A 22133-nucleotide genomic window follows, 5' to 3' on the forward strand; every position below is an offset into this window, starting at 1 on the left:
TTTATGGTTATAGTTAAGGTTAAGGTAAGGCGTTGCCTAATGGAAGTCAATACAGTGCGTGTGTGTGTTCTTGTTTTGGTGTATGTAGAACCTTCTAGCAGGCAAAGCTATTTGTCTTTCATTCTATTTATCTGTTCATTGTTGTAACTGGTATCAAAGCACTGTTGCCTTTAAAGTGCCTTTAAGGTCATCGTATCATTAGAACCTGTACGACTTGTCGGTTTTACAACCTAACTGACTGTACTTAGTAACTAACAAGATGCTGTCTAACTAACTTCAACTTAACTTAACTACTGCTTAACTGTGTATGTGGAATAAACCTTCAGAAAGACAGTCGAGTTGTGCCCGCCATACTTGTTCTGGTTACCCTTTCCAGAAGGGAGCATTGAGCTGGAAAGACCAGCCAGCAGAAATCTGGACAGTGTATTTGTGAGGACCAAAAAAAACGTATAAACCATAGGGAGTGAGGACATTTTGGCTGGTCCTTATGTCCCTTTAAAGAGCTTTTTGAGGGATAAGACTTGGTTTTACCATTAACATTTTATGCAATTTACCATTTAAATGATGGATTTTATGCATTCAATTGCATACACATTAATTCCAGTGCTTACTTGTAACGATTATCACAGTTTTTATACAATATCAATATTTTACTGAGTGATCATATGTATACATGCAAGTGATTTCATACATGCAGTTATCCCTGTCAGTCTTTCACACACCATGTTGGTGATCACTGGGCTCAGGAATGCAGTCTATGAGTGTCCTCACTGCGAATGCTGCACACACAAGTGTGAGAAAGAAGTTACAAATCTCATTTAATTTACAATAATCTGCAACTTCAAAAATGTCTTCCATCCATTTGTCTCTATAACACATAAAAACAAAGAATATCAAATAGAATAGAATACTGGGCTTTTGGACATGCCTGACAATATACTATACATAAAACATGGAAAAATATGAGCCATTACACATTTAAGTGCATTTTTATATATTTATTGTGCCGTAACATGATTTTCAGTGGTTACATTGAGCAGCACTTACTGCAGAGCCACGTTGAAGTTTATAAAAGCCAATATAAACTCACTAATCAAAACAAAAAGGAGCTGGGGAAAACAAGGTTTAAATATAACACACTGATATTGCCGTTATTGTAGAGATGCTGTGTTTAAGAACCACCTTCCCCTTCTTTTATCTTATCTCTTATCTTATCATTTTCAAACTGGCATAGCGGTTATCTGACTCCTCAGCACACCTGCTGCTCCCTCATCACTTCATTATCCTGTGAAAAACACTCACTAAAGACCAGCGGAGGTCTGTTGATGCTCCCTGACCAGTGACCACACACAGTAGATGTCCTCTCGCTTTAATTTCCCTGTTCCACACGCTTGACTTGCTTCGTATGCGTGTGTTGACAGGCGTACATGTTTGCGAGCATGCAAACCACTTCCCCGCTTCAGCTGCTTTCATCTTTTTCCAGCTTCCATGTCTGCACCTGCTGGAAAGGAGCAGATTGGCACATTAGATAACATCCAGTGAAACCTATATAAGAGCAGCAGTGTTCGGGAGGCCGAATGGTTGAGGAAACCTCCTCCTGTAATTAAATACAACAAAAGATCTTCTTTTTTTTTTTCCTTTGCTGGGTTTGTAAGACGTCTTCATGTGTAAGGGACTTTCATCCCTGCCATCTTCATGCCTGGAGAGGTAAGTGTTCATCACAAGTTTGTAATGTGAGTGATTTCTGCCGAGACTGGTGTCATTTCTTGTGTCTGTTTGTGCGTTTCAGGGCAAAAGGGATGCGGGTGAAATTCAGCCACCTGGCTGAGACGCACCACAAACACAAGTAAACCTCTGACTGTCACTGTTGTTTTAGTATCATACAGGACATGCACTCACAGTGACGCTGAACATTAACTGTGTCTGTCTCTGGTCTCAGGGTTCAGGATTGGAGAACTCCTCAGGACCTGGAGACTCTTCTGAACCACAAAGGTGAGACACTGTTTTCCCCCGTTATTTGTTAAAATTCTGTCATTATGATTGTTTTGAATAACAACTGTGCTTTTTCTGCTCCGACAACACGATATATCTGCCTTGTAGTCGTCTTTTCTATTTCCTCCATATGCAAATATGTATAATCATGCAAAGACAGCATTAAAGTGTAAATGTTTGCTGCATAGATTGTGCATGGATTTGTTTGTTTGTTAGGTGAAATATCTGAATCTGACCTCAGTCTAGGTTCTATTTAAACAGAAAAAAGCTGTAAAATAACACTTCATTATATACAGATTTTGTAAAATATAAAGAAAAATATTATATCGACATGATAAAATGAAGAAATTCTTCTCATTATAAATGAAATACTAGCTTGATTCCTACACTCTTTGACATGAAGACTTATTTACATTTCAGATTTCCAAAGGTTTAAAGATTTTCCTTTTTAAACATGATGCTTGGTTTTAACTAGGTTTTATTTTTAATATGCTCTTACCTATTAATATTGGTTTATGATTTGTTGTATATTGCATGTATGATGAATGACAATAAAGTAACAATAAACCTTGGAACAGGCACACCTTTTCACCAGACACCATTTTCTTGAGACACAAAGCAGGAGAAGTTGACATTTTAGGGAAAATATATAATACATATGACCCAAGCTGCTGCTTGTGACCTGGTTCTCTTTCTTTTTACACCAACTCTCTCCGACTCGTCCTCTTTTGTTTGTGTTTCCATCAGGTGGTCTTCAAGCATTTCTTGGGTTCCTGCGTTCAGAGTTCAGTGAGGAGAACCTGGAGTTCTGGCTGGCCTGCGAGGACTATGAGGTTTCACCTTCTAACCTGCAGAAGACCAAGGCCGGCAGCATCTACAGCCGGTTCATCAACCCTGACGCACCAAAGGAGGTCAGTTATTGTACAGCGTAGACTTTATTGTCACAGTGGGGGAAATTATTTTTACTCATCTGGCCTACTTGAGATCAAATTGTGCTGTATGTGGCCCCTGAACTAAAATGAGTTTGACACCCCTGGTGGTTAAAGGGTTAGGTCTGAAATGATCTTCTGTGCTTGCCTGATTATATGATACTGGAGACCAGTAGAGAAGTGCAGGAGACTTTACTGAAGCTACACCATTAGAAATATCCAAGCCTTTGTGGGGAGTGCATCTTCTTACAGACGACTTCCATGTGCACTTGCCATTGTTGGTCTCTGCGAATGCCCAGCTGCCTGTGGGAGTCCACATGTTGTATGGTCTGATTGTGGATGACCACTGGTGAATGACCTCCAAAGGACTTGGGGGGTCAAATGCACCATCCCCCTTGTTTTTGTGTGTGTTGGAAATAAGAGGATCATCACAGAATAGGAGAATTTGAACATCCAGTGATTCTTTTGATAACCTGCTTTCGCCCCCCATCTAGGTGAACCTGGATGCTGAGACTCGTGAGACTCTGCTGAGTATGATAGACTCTCCTTATCCCGAGATGTTCAAGGCGGCACAGCACACCATCTACACTCTGATGGCCAAAGACTCCTTCCCTCGCTTCCTGCGCTCTCATCCCTGCATAGAGGCTATTAGGGCTTTTTAAAAGGCAACAGTTTATCACCTCAAACCTGCTTTATAAGAAGTTGCTGATTAATCCGTACTGCTGGACATGTCGATTGTATTTTATAGTTTATTCTAGCACGTAGCTTTGTTTTGTGATTGTTTACCGTGTCATTTTTGTGCAGTTTGCAGTAACTGTGTTGACATAGAAACCTCATCTTTGTGAAGCTAACGTGTAGGTGCAACTAAATTATGCCTCTGTACTACATAAGCTACTGTACATTTGATAACAATATTAAAACTACTACTAAAACTGCTACACGCTTCTCTATACTCGGTATTTAATCTGGCAGCGATTTCTATGCTTAGGAGTGTTTTTGCATTCCTGGTGTAATCTGTGCATTAACCCTTAGTGCTCAGACACACCAATGGCAAATCGCCGTGGGAATAATACACACCTGTTTATATTGAAATCCCGGGGGGATGTATATACACTGTACGTTTTAACATAGTAATGGAAAAAAAGCAGCCAAAATGCTCTGTCTTCTAAGGGTTAAGTCTGAATTTTTGCTAATTTTTGCTCATTTAAGTCACCCGTGATGAGTTATTTTATGTATAAGTATGTGTGTTAATATTGTTCACTGTTCTTGACCTCAGGATACACTGGCTGAGAGCTCAACACAGTTTAATTTAAATGACTTGCAGATACAGAAAATATAGTCGTCAATTTGTCGACATTCTGAAAACAGAAATGTGCATCAGGAAGCACAGATAGGAAATACAACAACTTACATTAAATATTTAATTACTGTAAAACATTGGTCACATTGAAGTTGGGTCTTGTAAATGTGAAAGAATTTTTGTTATTTAATTTGGTGTGGGGGAAAAAAACTAAAGACTAAATCAGATTACTGCAGATGATCAGAATGTATTCAGTCATCCAAACTTTATTCCCAGGTCATGTTTCCCCCAGCTAACAAATACATTTTGAATACCATTAAATATTTGCAGAAAATGATCAAAAATGGCTAAAATTACACTTAAAATGTGTTTAACACATTTCGATTAAATGTTGAAGTCCTCTGCCACAATGACTGTGAACAGTGTCACAGCTGGACTGGAATAAAGTGAGGGCTCTGGTACAACTGGTTTAACAGTCACAATTTCCATGCTTTAGTTTCACAATGCAAGCTAATACAAAACTGTGACTCTTAACTACTTCTCAAAAACAAAAATGTCTCTCTCTCTATAGGCCTCTTTAAAATTAAACAGAATCACAAAAATACAATGCAATGATTCTTATATCAATTCCATTTTAAGCATTACGTGGTATGACGTGGCTAATATTTTTGTGTCCATGTTTGTAGAGAGTGAAGCATTCCATCAAGAACTCAGGTATTCCTGAAGTCATCTTTGGAGTTACAAGGAAACTGATGTGCAAGTCCATCACTTGTTGCAATACACACCTCTATGATCTGCAGCTATTAGGTGGTGCATCTGATTCCTATTTGGAGCTCTTTCCTGGTCGTGCTGCTCCAGCGTGGCCTTTATCGCTGGGTGCTTTAACCACACTCAGCCGCTTGTGGAGGGAGGAGCTGGCCTTCTGAGTCACCTCCTGCTCTATCTTGTTCCTGATGGCGACCTCCAGATCCTTCAGGAAACAGCAGCATTAAGGTTAAGATAAGCAAAAACAGGGCCCACTGTCACTTTTCCTCACACGCTTTCCTCACCTTGTTCAGTTTCTGCTGCTGAATCACTTTAGACTTCTTAGGTGCAATGGCCCTGCCTTTACAAAAGAAACAAGAAATCAAAGAGATCAAATTTCCAGATATTCCAGTTATTACCAACTGTTTATGACATAAAACTATAAATACAAAATAAGACCGAGGCCTGAACTGTACGTTGTTAATTGTAAACGTAAGGTACCAAATAACAGTTCAGTGTTATCTGAAAATGATTATGCAAATAAATACATTTCCATTGTTACCCTGACATTTATGCAATTAATCTTACATTCAAGGTGTTGATTGAAAGTGTCTTTTTGGACAAATTGCTTTTAGTGTCTTTAAACCCAGTTTTCTGTACGTGGCCATGGGTGGTTAACAGATCATCCCATAAACATGATGAATGTTTACACTAGAGCTGCAGCTAACTATTACTCTTTAAAATCAATTAATCTGTCGATTATTTTCACAACTAATTGAGTAATCATTTGGTCCATATAATGTTCGAAAACATTAAAAAAACGTAATGTAAGTAAGTCATTTTACTTACTTACATTCAAGTCACATTCGAGTAAAAAAAAATTTCACTGGAAACTTTGGCAGTGAATGATGAGCACAGACAGGTGAATGATGACGACAGGTGAACTGGCGTTAATTAAGTTCTCATTAAAGCCTTAAAAGATAAAGTGGAGAATAACTGAACTAAACAGACAGATATTCCCAGTGTAAAACCCAGTGTGGCCTGCACGTGTCACACGTTTCCCCTGCTCCAACACACCTGAGAGAAACACTTCTGTGGCTGAAATTTAAATGTAAACAACAACGTTTGTTCTGCTGGACACGATAAACACACAGGGGGTCGTTTGCATGCAGGCCACACGTGGATACTGATAGACTACACATAATTGTCTCCTCAGAGACTCAAAGACGAACAGATAAAGATGCCGGCGTCATACCTCCTTTCTTTGGGCCTTTCAGTTTGCTCTGGTGCTGTTTCTTGGAGACTCCGGGCCGCTGGGCTTTAAACTTCTGCGAACCTTGAGCCATGTTTGCTAACCGGAAGTACACACTGGGTCACGCTGCGTCTTCTTCCCATGCTTGTTCCGCGTCCGGCAGCCTGGCTATGTTGCCCCCTACTGGTGTTAAAGCGTACTCAAGATTTTGATTTAGATGAATGGTTTGCCCAAAAAGCTGTCACAATGATAAATGTAGTTATTATTTGGGGTAAATATCTTATTCATAAAAACAAATGGAAAAAAACCACACTAGTCTTAGTAGTCTAGACTCAAAAATGATTTGTTGTTCTGCTGTTCCTGTTTCTCAATTTGTTTTACGGCTACTGTTTTATTTATATACATGCACCTTTGTTTGTATGAAATTGGATGCAGATGAATGGAATATATCTGTGTACATACACATTGATTGTATAGTTTCATATGCAAACCATTGTTTCCTTAACCTAAATTGAGTTTTGCAAATTTTAAATTGTTTAATTGCTTGCATTAACGCCGCCCGCTGTTTTGTTAGAAGGAGACGAGCACAACTCTTTTTAATGTGGTTTTTATTCTTTTTTTTAACTGTATGATGTGAAAGAGAAATCTCAATTGATTCATGACTGCACTTTACAGCATTATATTCATATATAGATATATATCTATATATAGATATATCTATATATAGATATATATATCTATATATAGATAAACAAAATCCAGTCTGAACTATTGCAACATGTTACAAAAGTAAAACCCAAATCAAGTGATTATCAACGATGACAATAACATACTTTGCACTTAAAGAGGCCATCTGAACAACACTCCTTCCATGGTCACTGCAGGTCATCGTACTAATCGATGTGATAAAAATGCAAATACTTCGCTTTGATTGATCAAATTATTGTGGAAAACACTTTGGTACCCAATTTTTCATCACGTTTGGTATAGTTTTGAATTCAGTTGATTTTACTGCTTCTTAATAAACGTGGGGTAAAAACATAGAATGCAAACAATGCAGCTGTAGAATTTAGGCTACTGTACTGTTTAGGCAAACTGAAACTGAAAGGATCACTTTAGGATCAAGATAAAAACACAAGCGAGAGGGGAATATTTTTTGTACTCGTTGCAACCTGTCAATCTGCTTCTGCTGCAGCCTGGCACATTAAGTGCATATGTTCGTGCATTTCAGCGTTTTGAGTCCGTGTAGGCAGACGGAGAGGTAGTGTGTACGGTTGAGGGGGCCTCCCCAGTGTTGTGTACTAATGGCCTAGTCACTAGGAGTCACAATGTCATGAAATAAAAACAACAAACCACAGTCAAACAGTTAATAATCGTGAGGTACAGACAAACAGAGTCTCATACTTCTTTAAGTCTTAGTAAGAAATAATCACCGGTGTGACGGCCACACAGTTGCTACATGTATCCGAAACGTGTGATGTCTTAAACTGTACAAAACAAAAAAGAGAGAAAAGTCAAACACACAAGTGTCTTTTCGTGCTTGCTTGTGTGTGTGTGTGTGTGTGTGTGACACCAACCAGCATCTTTGAGAGTTGAAGTGTAATAGGTGATCGGTGAGGGTGAAAAAAATTGGTGAGGAAGCGTATATAACAGCTTTTTTTTTTTAGAGATATGGGGCAATGATAACGGCAATTATCCACAACATTAGGCAACATTGATAGTGGACCCTCTCAGTCTCAGTGGTGCTGTACATCAGAAAGGTGTTTTTTGTGTATCTGCCAGAGCAGGATTAAGTCAACATAGGTGTCGTTTGTGTGTTATGTGATATCTGATATCAGACTCATTAAACTGGGACATTCCAATGCTCCCGACTACATTAAAGGTCCAGTGTGTAACATTTTTACTGGCAGAAAATGGGATACTGCAGATAAGTATACACATGTGTATTATTGCTTTAAAATAAAACTGGTTTCATTTTCATTGCCTTAAAATAAGTGTTTTATATGTACTTTAGTATTCCTTTAAGTTTTTAGTGTGACTGAAGTTTAGTCTACTAGCTCGATTCGAGTAGTTTTTAGACATTAAGAAAGCTGAATTATTGTCTTAGTCGGACTAAAATCTGACTGTGTGAGTGATTGTGAAACACTGGACCTTTAGCTAGTGACGAGCAGTATACCAGAAGTCCCGCAAGGAGCCGTTGGCTGTAAGAGGTGCATTGTGGGCAATGTAAGCACAGGTGAGGCTGAGGATTAGTTTCTGGAAGTTTCAACTTCTGGATCCTGTCGAAAGCAATTTATCAAATACAGATTAATTAACAATAACTGATGATTTACTAATTATCATATGTTTATTTGATTTTATACTTGCACACAAATATATACGATTACAAACCAGGATATGGTGGGTTTACATGTCACAGTAGTACGGGGGGGTGGGTTCTACTCTAAGTAAATTCACTGCCTGAGATTTTTTTTTTTTCTTTCCCGGGTCTCATTGAGCTTGATGAGATGATGGCGTGGCTACATGACACTGATCAGGGTGTAGGAGAGGACTGAGGGACTTCAGTGAGCTGTTCTGGTTCTGCACCTGTAAGGCAGTGAGCAGTGTGGGCACATGACTACAGGAACTCTGCGCACACACACACACACACACACAGAAAAACTTTCGTATGACAGTGTTTTAAAATTTATAACAGTCAACGACTAACGGGTAAATACAATGATTTGTGACAAGATGTTGACTTTCAACTACAGAGAATGTGGGCACACGATGCAGGGCTGCAATCGGGGATGAGCTGATACAATACTGATACTGACCAGAATAACTGGTCTGTAAAACAGAAAATCCCCCCAAAAAACATTAATATCCCATCAATATTCAGTTAAGGAGAAATGTAAGCCTCCATGTCATGTGACCAGAATGTAAATAAGGGATGCAGCAATCATGAGCGCTATGTGGATTTATTTTAAGTGGAAAAAATTGGTATGGGTAGATACTTAAGGTTATACATTATTAGTATTGAAAAGTGGTATCGAGTCATCTCTAGCAGCAATTTTTTTTATTTATCTTTCTTTATTAATCAAGTGTCAAAGTGGTTATAACTTCCAAAAGGCATTTGACATTTACAATTGTTGTTCTCCCTGATTTTTTAAATCAACTAGTTTCTTTAATACGCACAGAGAGATTTGACCATATAACATCAATCCTGGCGTGTGAGTTTAAGAATTTAAGATTTGACTCCTTGTTTATAAAGCTTTAAATGTTCTGACCCCCCCCGTCTATATTTGATTCTCTTACTCACTATAATCATAAGGTGTATTTACATTGTTCAGTATTTGTATAATTATTTATCTTTATTGTCGTCAATGTTGTATTTTTATGTTTTTGGCTACATCTTATAGTACCGTGTTTTCATTATGAGTACCATTTGGATCCTTCAAAATCGCCGGCATTATTCGTTTTATTGTAAAGCAACTTGTAACTCTGTTTTGAAAGGTGCAATATACATAAAGTTATTATTATTAACAACAACAACAACAACCACCACCCTTACATTTACAATGACGGACTGAAAAAAAAAGCATGCATGGTAGGTATTTTTTATAGAAGGAAAAAAACAAACAAAACTAAAAAAACGTTTATAGTCGATCCAAAGTGGAACAGATTATAGCTTTTAGCACGAGATGGAAATGTTGAGAGGTTCATCTCCCTCTTATTCCGGTTTTCAATCCTGATTTTGGATATCCTCAGAAAACGATGGGGGACTAGAACTGTCAGCCTGAACATGTCCTTAATGTCCACGGCCCTAAGCTGTTGAGGGCTGAATAGAAATGAAGTTTTCCCTTCACTCTTTTGGAGCAGTGCAGTAGAAATACATTCTGAATTGAGCACAAAAGGCAATAAGTGACTGAAGTCCACCGATCACAGCAGGTTCATCATCTGAGCTGAGTGATACATTCTGACTGCTGGTGGAATCACCTTTCACCACCATGGTGTGTTTTCAGATGAAGAGCTTTTTCTACAGTATGGGGGGGGGGGGGAAAGGACAATTCCCATCAATCTTAAAGGAATAGTTCACCCCAGAATAAAGCTGCTGTTCACACAGGAAGTATGACTGCTGCAAAGGACTTTGACATTGAGATCATCTACTTTTTAAATATGTCTCTGTGTGCTCAACTAAACACCATGACTTGAGTGTCAAGTTGTGCCTTGGATCGGTCCTGCAGCAAATATTAAAATTCATTTTCATAAATTCAAATTTGTTTGTGACATATTTGACATTGACACTGAGGTCAAAGATGGTTTTCACTCACAGTATGGCTGCTCTAATCTGACAACATGGGTCCTTAAATGAAAAGAAAGACCTGCTGTAAAAATGGATCCATTTCTATAAACACCTTATGTCACCACTGTCTTTAAAATGTGCATTCATTTATATTTTTGATAGGAAACAAATCAGTCAAATAAGTGGAGATTTTGGGCAATCAAAGGACAACATGAACATTCATTTTAAAAAGGTTCAGTGTATAAAATTTGAGTGAAATCATTTTAATTTGAATAATAGCTACACTTCATTTTCCCTCTGAAAGCTTTAAACCTCTACTAATGCATGACTTATATTCAAAGCAAAGTGACATTTTTAGTAATTGACTAATTGATGAAAGCGTCAGAAACTTGCGAGGTCAACAAATGTTTAACCCTTAGACAAACACAGAGCATTTAGGCATTTAGAAGGCTTTTCGTCAGATAGGGCCGTTTATATTTATATCATATTGCCGCCATTTTGAACCACCACATTTTTACGACAGCCCACAATGAACGAACTTAACTTATCTTACGAGTTCTGATGCAAACTGACGGCTACGAACGAAGGTTAATGCCCCCAAAATGACATGGGTGCCTCTTTGAAGTGTAACAGCTAGTGTTGTTATAGTAGTTTTGTTGTTTTTTTGTATGTGCACTAACATTAGTAAAGTCTCGACTGCCAAGTGACGAGATTAGCAATGTGTAATTTTGGGGTGAACTATCATTTTAACATTGATGCTTTTTACAGAGCGTCCTGTGCGGCGCGGTGAACATCAATACGATGGCGGTGTGATTCTGGTTAACACAGGAGTATGAAATAAAGAGTGAGGTATATTTACAGCCATGTTTTGTCATAGGCTTCAGCTGACAAACGATAGACAAAATTCTAGTTTGTTTTTTTTTTCTTCAAAATTTTTTGCCACACAGGATAAAACGTGTGAGAGGAAATATCACCAAAAAAGTCTATGAGCAATAAATTTTGATTTTTTTTTTCCACCCACTACAAAAAATTGTGACATAGAAAACTACAGAACTTAAATGTTAATATAACATTTCTGATGTCAAATTTATTTTTAAAATAACCACATATTTGGTTCAAATAGCAGTACACTTTACTAGCAGGGGTTTGTTTTCTACATATGTACATCTTACCAGCAAGGACACGTATATTTACAAATGGGTAGCAGCATTTTTAGAAACCATGGCGAATCAAAAATCACTACTAAAAGAACATCAGTCAAGCCTAAGCCTTTTTGTTTGTTTGTTTGTTTGTTTGTTTGTTTGTTTGTTGAAGAACCCCTGAAAAACTACTTCAGTAATGACTCATGAAAACAGTCTGCCAAATAGAATTTCAGAAAGAGAGTGCAATTCAGAGCCAATAGTTTGTTGTGGGGGCAATTTTGAAGGAAAACAAGGCAGTGAGAGAGAGGAGGACGGACAGCATGGAAAACCTGGAGGACGTGCGTGATGGAGACACCTCACAAAAAGACGAATGAAAGAGAAAAGAGAGACCGCACACGTGTGTGTGCGCGCGCGTCTGCTCGACTCTGCGGTGAAGCATTTGTGTGTGTGTGTGTGTGTGTGTGGGCGAGTGAAAGACTGAACATTTCAGTGTGTGTGTGTCGTCTTCTCCGTGCACCACTGACGTGTAACAGTGACTGTGCCTTTATCAAAATTTAATTACAACAACCATGACCCTTTGAGTGTGTGTGTGTGTGTGTGTGTGTGATGTTAAGGTGCAGTGGTGCACACGGACCAGCAGGAGGTACTGAGCGGCTCTAAAGGGCAGTGAGGCGGCCGGTGAGCGCAGCCTGGAGCTCAGAGGGGAGGAAGACTCCCAGCTCTGTGATGATGCCTCCTGTGATGAGCTGGTGAGGAGTCACGTCAAACGCCGGGTTCCAGACATCGATACCTGCAGTAAACAGTCGGGGATGAGTGAGGTGGTCAGGCATTCAAAAAAAAAAAGAAAAGATGAAAACCAATTAGGAGAAAATCACTGTGTGTTAAACTGGTATTCCATTGTTTTAAACACAATCTTCTACTTGCTCCAAATTATTGGTATTATTAAGGTTTGAGCACATAGTGCGTAGAACCCTTTTGAAACTGAAGGAGTTATACTTCTTCTTATTATTATTTTTCCTCCAAATCAATTGCATGTTTGAGGGCCTGAACATACCCCAAAACGCACGGATTCTTGACCTAGACCTGGTGAAAATGTGAAAATCTGAAAGTGGCTCGGGGAATGTGGCAAAACTTGGAAGTGGGAGGGGCTAAAAACTGACACAAAAAAAACCTTCTATTAGGTCATCTGCTGTCAGGTTTAATTATTACTTTTATTATAAACATTAGTTGCAGCCATAGTACAGTCCTTACAATAGCTTAAATATTTCCATCACTCTTTAAAATCAGTATTATGAAAGTTCTATTCATGATAATTCTGGTTGCCTTTTAATGACGCCATCCGCTTTACCCGTCTATGCTATACGGCAAACACCCTTGACTTGACTTGGTGGTTAAGACGTCCTTGTTTTGATTGAGAGACCCCTGGTGGCAGAAATGACATACTCTGCATTTAAATTTTAGCTCATACATTATTTTTCCATGTATAATAGTGTATATCCTGTGAGCACACTAAGTGAAATTCTATTATAATCGCTTCATCCGCTGCCGACACTGACACAAGATCAGTGTTGGCAGATAAACTATTAGTCGCCGTCCAGTGTGACAGGAAAAGTTAAGGAGAGACAAAAGTAACCCACAAGCAGACGCGCCGCTCTGCACCTCTCCTGGAGCATGTGTGCTCATTAAATGACTGTGCTTTAATTACTGCGATGTCACTTTACACCTCTTTTTTTCCCCCCCCCTGGCAACATAATTATTGCCCAATGATCTAAATTCAACTCTCACCTAAAAGTCACATACCCGACGTCCAACGCCAAGAACAGGAACTCAGTCTTTGAGATCTTTGTGCTCCCCCCTCTATCTCAGATTTAACAACCAAAGTCGAAAATACAACGGGAAGAAAGACATTAACATAAAAAGGGAAATTGGGAAGGAGGTGGGATGCAGATAAACTCTGATGCATGAATAAAGAGTTTATATAGATTTACAGAAAAGCATCCAGATTAACTCATTTCAAAATGTGAGATTAATTAGTTTATCTATTGACAGCCCTACTAGATTGACATTATTCCATTCCATTTATTATTTTAAATGAATGTCTTTATCGTGGATCCCTCTAGATATTTGTTTAGTGCTCAAGAAACAAATCTTTTAAAAACAAATAAAAACTGAATTCTCAAGCACAAAGTGTTTTCTGCAATCGGAGCCTCTCACTTCACTAACCACACAATGTCTCTGCGCAGGTAATGTGATTTCACTAAGTGCCGTCCGTGCTTTATATAACATCTGCAGCCTTGCACCTTCTTTCACTTAAGCACTTAAATGCCACGTGACTTCAACTGAAGTCAGAGGGTGCAAAGCGTTCGGGGCTGAGGTCAGACACTGGGTACGGGCCACGCTCATCCATCTTTCTGAAGCCTGTTCCAATATCAAATCACTGGATTTAGCTGGGATTTTTTAAACCCAGGTGAAGCTGCTCACACCTGTGTTTTCTGAGCGTCAACTGAGACTCAGATGTGCCAGAAACAGAAAAAGTTAGAGAAGGAAAAAACCTGTTTAACTCTTCTGTTACCATTCTCTTTGTTATATCTAGAAAATTCAAAAACTATGGACTGGTGGATCTGTCCAGGATATATATATATATATAAAAATTCTATTATTGTTTCCTTCCCCAGAACAAGTACCACTCACATCCCACACGTCTTACCCTTTGCTGCTATGGGGACTCCATTTATACTGGTGAGCTCCTCAGGGGGTCGCACTTCGATGATGATGTCTCTGCCGCTCTCCAGGCTCAAGTCGCACGACGTGCTGGGTGCAGCCACGTAGAAGGGAATCCCATGGTGCTTCGCGGAGATGGCCAGTTGGTACGTGCCCACCTTGTTGGCCGTGTCCCCGTTGGCAACCACCCTGTCTGCACCCACCACCACAGCTGGGAGAGGAAGAGAGAAAATGCAGAGGTCGATGGATAAGCAGCCGATTATAGACAAATGACACATATTTGTTCTCAGAAACTCAAATGTTGCCACTAAAAGGCGAGACGGGACCATGTGGTGGAGAAGCGGCATCACTCTCAGCCCGTTTCACAGAAACTGGATGGATGTTTCAGTCACATTGACTCTATTCCCATCACACTTAATTGCATTTACCTCCTCGTCCATGAAGCGTAAAATCATGTATGAGATACATTAACACACAAAAAAACAATAGTCTGCGTTTCCACTGCGTTTTTTCATACGCAAGCAAAAACACGGATGGAGCGAGTGACGACACAGACCTGTGATGTCCATTTCTCTCATGGTGAGAGCCGCCATGCTGTCCGTGATAAGCGTGGCGGGGATTCCCTCCGCCACTGCCTCATACGCCGTCAGCCTGGATCCCTGGTTGTACGGTCTCGTCTCCGTGCAGTACACGCGCTTCAGCCTCCCCAGCGCGTGGAGGCTTCGCACCACGCCTACACACAAACACAAACACAACCACTCGTTTACAGTGCCAGTCATATTTCAACAATGCTTCTGCGCAGTCACACCCGCGGCCTTCAGTCTCACCCAGTGCAGTCCCATATCCAGCTGTGGCTAGTGAGCCGGTGTTGCAGTGTGTGAGGATGGTCACAGAGTCCCTCGGGACGCCGGACAGGATGTGCTGTGCGCCGTTGTTGCCGATCTTCCTGTTGTCATTGACGTCGCGCTCCAGCATGTCTTCGATCCAGGCAATGACACTGTAGAGAGGTGGGACATTTAGAAGGTCGCACAATGTATAAATCATTGTCAGGATTTATACAGTGTTTCTTTACACCTTTTCCACGGTCACTTTCAAGGGGGCATTTTTAAGGTTTTCCAGTAGCTTTCCAGTAGCTTACTGCTGTGTTCACTTATATGAAATACATACATCCACTTATTTAACCATTTAAAAAGAGATGGCACACAGTCACTGGCCACACTTGATGCACTGCTTAGTTTATCAGTTGAAAATATCTAATCAGACCCTCACCTGGCAGCAACCTGATGCATTTCAGTGAGTAAACATAGTCAGGATAACCAATAATTAATCGATTATTAACCGATTACTTAATGAGTCGACAACTATTTTGATAAGCTTTTTTTATGATTAAAACAAGATTTCTGAATGTTTACGCTTCTTAAATGTGAGTATTTTCTCCATTTCTTTGCTCTGGATAACAAAGAAATTATTAAAAGTGAATCATTTTGGTTTGTGGACAAATTTGAGACATTTGAGACAAGACATTTGAGAACATCATCATTTCCAGATTTGACAAACACCGATCAACATTCTTTAAGGTTTTCTGACATTTTATGGACCAAAAGATTAATCAAGAAAATAATCGACAGATTAATCATTTAAGAAAATAATCGTTAGTTGCAGCTCTAGTTGACATAGGGTGATAGGCGGGGTCACACCCTGAACAGAACGCCAGTCGATGCAGGGACACACAGAGAGACAATCAACCACTCACATTCACACCACACACACACACATACGGTCAAAAAAACAGAGTGTCCAATTGACCTAATCCCCATATTGCATGTTTTTGGACTGTGGGAGGAAGCCGGAGAACCTGGAGAAAATACACACACACACACCCACACACACACACGGGGAAAACATGCAAACTAACCACTACACCAACCGTGTGGCCCACAATCGGACTAAAGATAAAAAAATGGCTCCATCTGCCTGTGTGGACATGACCATCAGGTCTACGGTTACAATATGGCTGCATGTTTCTATTTATCCTTCCATCTAAAATGCCATTTATTTTCTTCTCCATCTCCCGTCCATGACATCAATGTCTGGTTTCCTCCATTTTGCACTTGTAAAGAATCGACCCCCCCCCCCCCCACCACCACCACTTTTGTTTGGTCATTTTGGCAGTCGTGGATGCAGATACCGTACCAGTCTGTTATATATTGACTATTCCAGAGTAAAATAGCACAAGCTCAACAGTTAATGACTCATTCTCTATTAGTTTTTAGCTTCACAGTTTCATCATAACATTCACAGCCCACGATAAGAAGAAGAGAGAGAGTATATAGGTTTCATCTAAAACCAGGATCAATAGAACTTCTTTTTCCCCATTCATACCGATACTGATCTTAACTCCAGTTATCTGCTGGTATCAGTTCCCGCTCCGACACTGGTGATTTAGGCCGTATTCACACCCAATAGACTGCTAGATTCAGTTCAATTGGGTTGTGTGTTCAACATTCAGCTGGTCCGAGTTTGTTTTCACACTTCCGCACTTCCAAACAAACGAACAAGGGTTCCATTAAGAAGGAGCTGGTGTGAACGCAGCCTTATTTCCCCCATAATTAACGTCTGTATTTCATTAAAAAAAACAAAACTGTACATTCTGTCAGTCGGTCACATCTGGTTAAACCCTGATCTTCTAAACCAGGACAGGATTCTAATATAACACATCATCGCATCGATGCGTGACAGTTTTACAGTCCTGAGCAAAAAAACACGACACAGGACATTTCTTGTCACACTGCTATTTGCTATGCAGTGTTGCTTTAGGTGTGCGGGCTTCCCAGTTCTCACTTGACGGGTGTCCCGATAACTTTCACAATTTTTTTCATTTTTCCCCCAGAAAGACACCGTCAGCTGGTGTTGGAGCGGGACGTGCAGGAGCTGCAGGTATTATTAGGCAACGGCACCATATTAGCATAGCATGAGCGGAGATTACATCACATTTCCACTCTTGACTGATGACACAGAAGCAGCTGATGTGCTGGTTGTTTGCCGGTAATGAGTCTGTGGGCTTTAATGTTGCCCTGTGGAGGAAATAATAATTTTACCGGCGCAAATGCAGTTCCTCTACAGTCATGTTAACGACGACTTTATGGAACATAAAACAGTGAGCACCTCTCATTTAGAGAACAGTGTTTTAATATTTGAAAACCGACCCAAACTCCATGTCCTGTCAATGTTTGGATCCACACATTTACTGTATGTGAGCCGGGCGGGTTTTCCCAAGCATAAAATCCAATATATTGCTTTATTTATTTCAAAGTGGGTACCCACTTTCATTTCCACAAACAATAGAAGAACTAGGTCTATACAATTCTGTTTTATTTCCAAGTAGGTGTTTTTCTCCACTTTATAAAAGGTTGGCTAAGAACAGCAATGAAATGTCAACAGTTTTAACGATCACTATTTTGTATATAGTATATCTATATTTTATGGGTCAAATGGGTTTTGCGGCTCCAGATTAATTTATTTGGGTGGAGAGGTGCACATAAAAGGCTCTTTGCATAGTAAAGGTTCCCCTAACCTTAACCGGTTAATGCCTAACAATAAAATTAATACAACAACTTTGATTCAAACCGTAGCCCTAAGCATGAGTAGTTCCTCAGAGATGAAGGTTCTGCCTCACAAGGACCAGGCTGGACTTTACTGGACGTACTGTATTTGGCCCAAATTCACTCATGGATGCAAGTCCACCGTTCATTCAAAACATGGGAATCCAATCCAAAAAAAAAAGAAAAAAACTATCCAAACATTATCAATATAATGACGACAAGTGACAAGGCTTTTTGTCCAAATTCTGATCATCCAGCTTGGTCTCTGGGTCTCTCGTATTACTGGAGCCAGCTCACCTTTCTCGAAGCTGCTCCGAGTTCTTCTCCATGCTCTCGTTCTCAGCAAACTCCATCAGCTCGCGGGCGGCACGGCCCATGTTGACCGCGGTGGGCCTGGCTGAGGTCAGGTGACACAGAGACTCCCTGATGAAGGTCACAGGGTCATCCCCGCCAACACCTGCCCGCAGCTCCACAGCCAGGCTGAGGCAACCGACGATGGCTATGGCAGGGGCGCCGCGTACCTAAGACACAAGAGAGGACAGTTGGGATCATGGTGAGAATTTTAGGGCTGTACTTTCCTTGTATCTGTGTCTTTGTGTGTGTGTGTGTGAGAGAGTGTGATAAATGGCCCATCAAATGATGGGGGTTGGGAAATTGTTTATTCCTTGAAATTTCTGGAAAAACATCATGAGGTCAAGGAAAGATGACGTATAAATATTACGATCATAATTCTCGGGGGGTTAAACATCGGCATATTATTATGACATGAGAAGGAACATGATTAAAACGCAAAGGTAACTATTTCACAATCTGTTTTATCTGCTCTGAAACATTCTTTGTGAAAGGAAAACGTGGTTAAACATAGGGGTGAACAATGAATCAAAGTTTGCTTGAAAGTGCAATATGGTGTAATATGGCGCAATATTTGTTAGTGCCAAAATGTGTTTTAAATATACCATATTAGATTAAATATTGTCCTGATCTTGTGTCATCAGAGACAAATGGAAACATCCTGGCTTCACTGGCCACAATACTGCAGCCAGTATACAGTATCCACAAAATACATTTTCATTGTGTGCTGCAAACTGTGTTTATGTTTTGGTTTGGGGTCGTGGTCAGTGGTAATTCAACGCAAACGGTGCCAGCAGAGCGGGCTGAACTACGCCAAACCTAAAAAGCCTCGGTTCCCCTCTCAAATATGGCTCAACCAAAGGAGAACACAATTTCACTTTCTGTCTACGCCTGTCGACGGCACGAGAAAACTAAACAAATAATTCAATATTGATGAAAATAAAATGAGCGTGCAATGCTGTTTTCACACCGGATGCAAATTTGTTGCATCACGCCACGGGATCATTTTGTGACGGAATGGGAGCACGGGATGTAAGTCGCCATATTTTAAACAGAAGTAACAGGCATTTATTTTCACCATCAGCCAAAGAATTGTTGCAACCGTCGCCATGCATAATGCTAAAGTATTGCTGGAAGCGGCTCTCATCCATACTCCCGATTTGAATGGTGAAACTTGCAAAGTTGTGTCCGGCGCCGCATGGCGTGTTGTGTAACCACACAAGGCAACAGTTTCGTCTCTGCAGACGTTTCCAGAACAGATAAAGTGTCGTACAGCTCGAATAATACGTTTCCCCAAGCGGAGTCTGGCCGCTGGCAAGTATGTGACGCCATTCGGAGAATCTCAACGCTGATTGGCCATCGCGATTTGTTGCAAGTGTTCGTCTGGTGTGAACACAGCATAGCGGTTATGTATGTAGATGTAACGTCGGTTATTTGGCCTAAATTGTCAAATTTGGCAACCAACATGAACCAAACTCACAGGTATTGCAGTAACTATTTCAAACCCTGAAGGTCTCTGTTGTACATGTTTTCCATTCATCAACTTAAAAATCTCGATCAACTGGTTTCTTCGACTTTCACTTGCGAGCAAAAATCAAACTCAACTTGACTGACGTTTGCCGCAATAACCGTCAATATCAAATGTAATAGAAATATTGCATCACGTGATCATGCAGTTTTTTATGCAGCCGTACTGGAGTCATTTCTCACTCTGTCCCATTAGACTCCATAAATATCATGACATCACACCCCTGCTTATGGTTCATTCCTTCAGTATGACACACACAGGTTTGCAAAGCTCTTCTATTAAGGACATTTCCATTCATTTGGATAGCCTAAACCAGGGGTCTGCAACGTGTGGCTCTAGAGCTACATGTGGCTGTTCAGCCCTTCTGCAGTGGCTCCTTGTAGCTTTGAATAAAAGAAACCCAAACATTTATTTTTATTCTGTTTTCATTTGCTTCTATCAAAGTGAACGCCTCTTATTTAGAGATCAAGGTGATGAATAAAAGTGTTTTAATATGTTGTGCATCACCTCCAATGTCTTGTGTCAAGTGTGACACTGAAAACCCTGTCCTGTCCTTCTTTGGATCCACATATTTGCTGTATGACGGGCAGGTTGTCTCAAACATGAGCTACATACACTCCAAATATTGCTTTATTTATTTCAAAGTGGGTTACTTTTCATTTCATTCGTTTCCACAAACAATAGAAGAACTCCGTTTGACTTCAGAGTCGGGTTTTTTCCTCTTCCACTTTAAAAGGTTGGCTATAAACAGCAATGAAATGTCAACAAATGTTTTCTTTTTGTAGTTCTTAATGCAACAAGCTATCATTATTTTGTATAACGCATACCTGTATGAACAACTTATATATGTGACACATCATTTTATGGGTCATATGGGTTTTCACGGCTACAGATTCATTTAATTTGGGTGGAGAGGAGGACATAAATGTCTCTTTTAATAGTAAAGGTTGCAGAATCCCTGGCCTAAACAAAGAGTTGTTAACCATAACCAGTTAATGCCTAAACCTAAACTTAATAGAACCACTTCAATTCAAACCGGTGCCCTCAGCATGGCCAGCTCCTCAGAGATGAGATTCTGCCTCACACTGACCAGGCTTTGGTCTCCATGAGGACTACATGTCAGGAAAGGTAACAAATGCACAGGTTGTCCACTCTTGCCAAACTTCATCTCTGTCCATGCAGCAACCCCCTCAGTGTGTGAGCACAACTGTACATGCAGTGAAGGTGTCAGTGAGTGCAGCACCAGAAAACCAGAAGGCAACAAAAACCTGAGCAAAGGTCATTAATAATTCATCAATAATCTCTCCCAAAGAAAGAAAGAGCAGGAGGAAGAGAGGGAGGAGGAGGAGGATGTGGGGGTTATATTTGACGGCTTGGTGGCTGTGTGCAGAGACCCAGCTCGTTTCGTTTGCACCTGATTATATGAATCGCATCGAGGATTGGGGGGGGGGGGGTGTATACATGTTGGATCTGCTGGTGCATCCAAAACTGTGATAGAGGCCGACACGCAGGGGCGCACAGAGCACATGCGTGCAGCGGCGAGAACACAAAGACCACAGAGACACAGAGAGACAAGGGAGACAAAAACACATGCACGACGACAGGGACACATGCACGAGCTGCAGCTCAGCAGCTCAAAGATCCGAGTAAACGACACGGGGGAGAGAGAGAGAGAGGGAGGGAGAGAGAGAGAAAGGGATGTTTGGAGGAGGAGAGAAGACGAGGAGAGAGCTCCGTACCTTCATGGACTTGATGGCCTCGTAGGCGTCCTGCACAGTGCGGATCTCATCGTACGCGGTCTGGTGAGGCAGCAGCAGCTGGTTGAGGACCTGCAGAGACCCGGCCCGGTAACGGATCGATTCCAGCGTCATGACCGAAGAACGAGTCGGGATAGTGGGGATGTGGGAGGGGAGGGGAGGGGGGGGGATATCGCGGACGGACCGGTTGCGGGCGGGCGGGTGCGCGCACACACACGCACTCACTCCTCTTTCTCACCCTCTCTCTCTCTCTCTCTCACACACACACACACACACTTTCACTCTCTCTGAGGCGGAAACACGCGGAAGTCACCGTGGTTTCGAGGAAGAAGAGGAGCAGCAGCAGGTCTGCTGTGTTGTGTGAAAAGGTGAAGAAGAGGTGGTGGTGGTGGAGGAGTGAGGGAAGAACCTTTCAGTGACAGATAAGTAGGGAAGCAGACACGGAACCACGTGTTCACACGAGCAGGAAGCCGCCGCCTCGCTGACCACGCCCACCGAAGGCTCGCGGGTTGTCCATCATGACTCCCATT

At 40.9% G+C, this 22133-nt stretch overlaps 3 protein-coding genes across 5 annotated transcripts; 1 reads left to right on the top strand and 2 right to left on the bottom strand.

The window, feature by feature from the left end:
• Positions 1–983: 983 nt before the first annotated feature.
• Positions 984–6370, bottom strand: c10h19orf53 (chromosome 10 C19orf53 homolog). 2 transcript variants are annotated; one of them, XM_058641722.1, is made up of 4 exons: positions 6221–6370; positions 5271–5326; positions 5007–5191; positions 984–1498 (listed from the first exon to the last, which is right to left on the bottom strand). In XM_058641722.1, the coding sequence occupies exons 1-3, from the start codon at positions 6309–6311 to the stop codon at positions 5045–5047; spliced, it is 294 nt and encodes a 97-aa protein (XP_058497705.1). In that variant the 5' UTR covers positions 6312–6370; the 3' UTR covers positions 984–1498; positions 5007–5044. The 2 variants fall into 2 exon arrangements, with proteins under 2 accessions (XP_058497705.1, XP_058497704.1); XM_058641721.1 differs by having other exon boundaries at positions 984–1501.
• si:ch211-196h16.12 (regulator of G-protein signaling 5) lies at positions 1497–3859 on the top strand. Its single transcript, XM_058641720.1, has 5 exons — positions 1497–1707; positions 1790–1846; positions 1940–1992; positions 2740–2903; positions 3416–3859. The coding sequence occupies exons 1-5, from the start codon at positions 1664–1666 to the stop codon at positions 3581–3583; spliced, it is 486 nt and encodes a 161-aa protein (XP_058497703.1). The 5' UTR covers positions 1497–1663; the 3' UTR covers positions 3584–3859.
• Positions 6371–8648: 2278 nt separating the features above from the next.
• mri1 (methylthioribose-1-phosphate isomerase 1) lies at positions 8649–22085 on the bottom strand. Of its 2 annotated transcripts, XM_058640570.1 has the most exons (7): positions 21586–22085; positions 18265–18488; positions 15193–15362; positions 14922–15098; positions 14352–14576; positions 12279–12434; positions 8649–8803 (listed from the first exon to the last, which is right to left on the bottom strand). In XM_058640570.1, exons 1-6 carry the CDS (start codon positions 21715–21717, stop codon positions 12301–12303), a joined length of 1062 nt encoding a protein of 353 aa, XP_058496553.1. In that variant the 5' UTR covers positions 21718–22085; the 3' UTR covers positions 8649–8803; positions 12279–12300. The 2 variants fall into 2 exon arrangements, with proteins under 2 accessions (XP_058496553.1, XP_058496552.1); XM_058640569.1 differs by lacking the exon at positions 8649–8803 and having other exon boundaries at positions 11413–12434; positions 21586–22084.
• Positions 22086–22133: the final 48 nt, after the last annotated feature.

This window comes from Solea solea, chromosome 10 (genome assembly GCF_958295425.1).
Source record: "Solea solea chromosome 10, fSolSol10.1, whole genome shotgun sequence".
Classification (NCBI taxonomy): Eukaryota; Metazoa; Chordata; class Actinopteri; order Pleuronectiformes; family Soleidae; genus Solea; species Solea solea.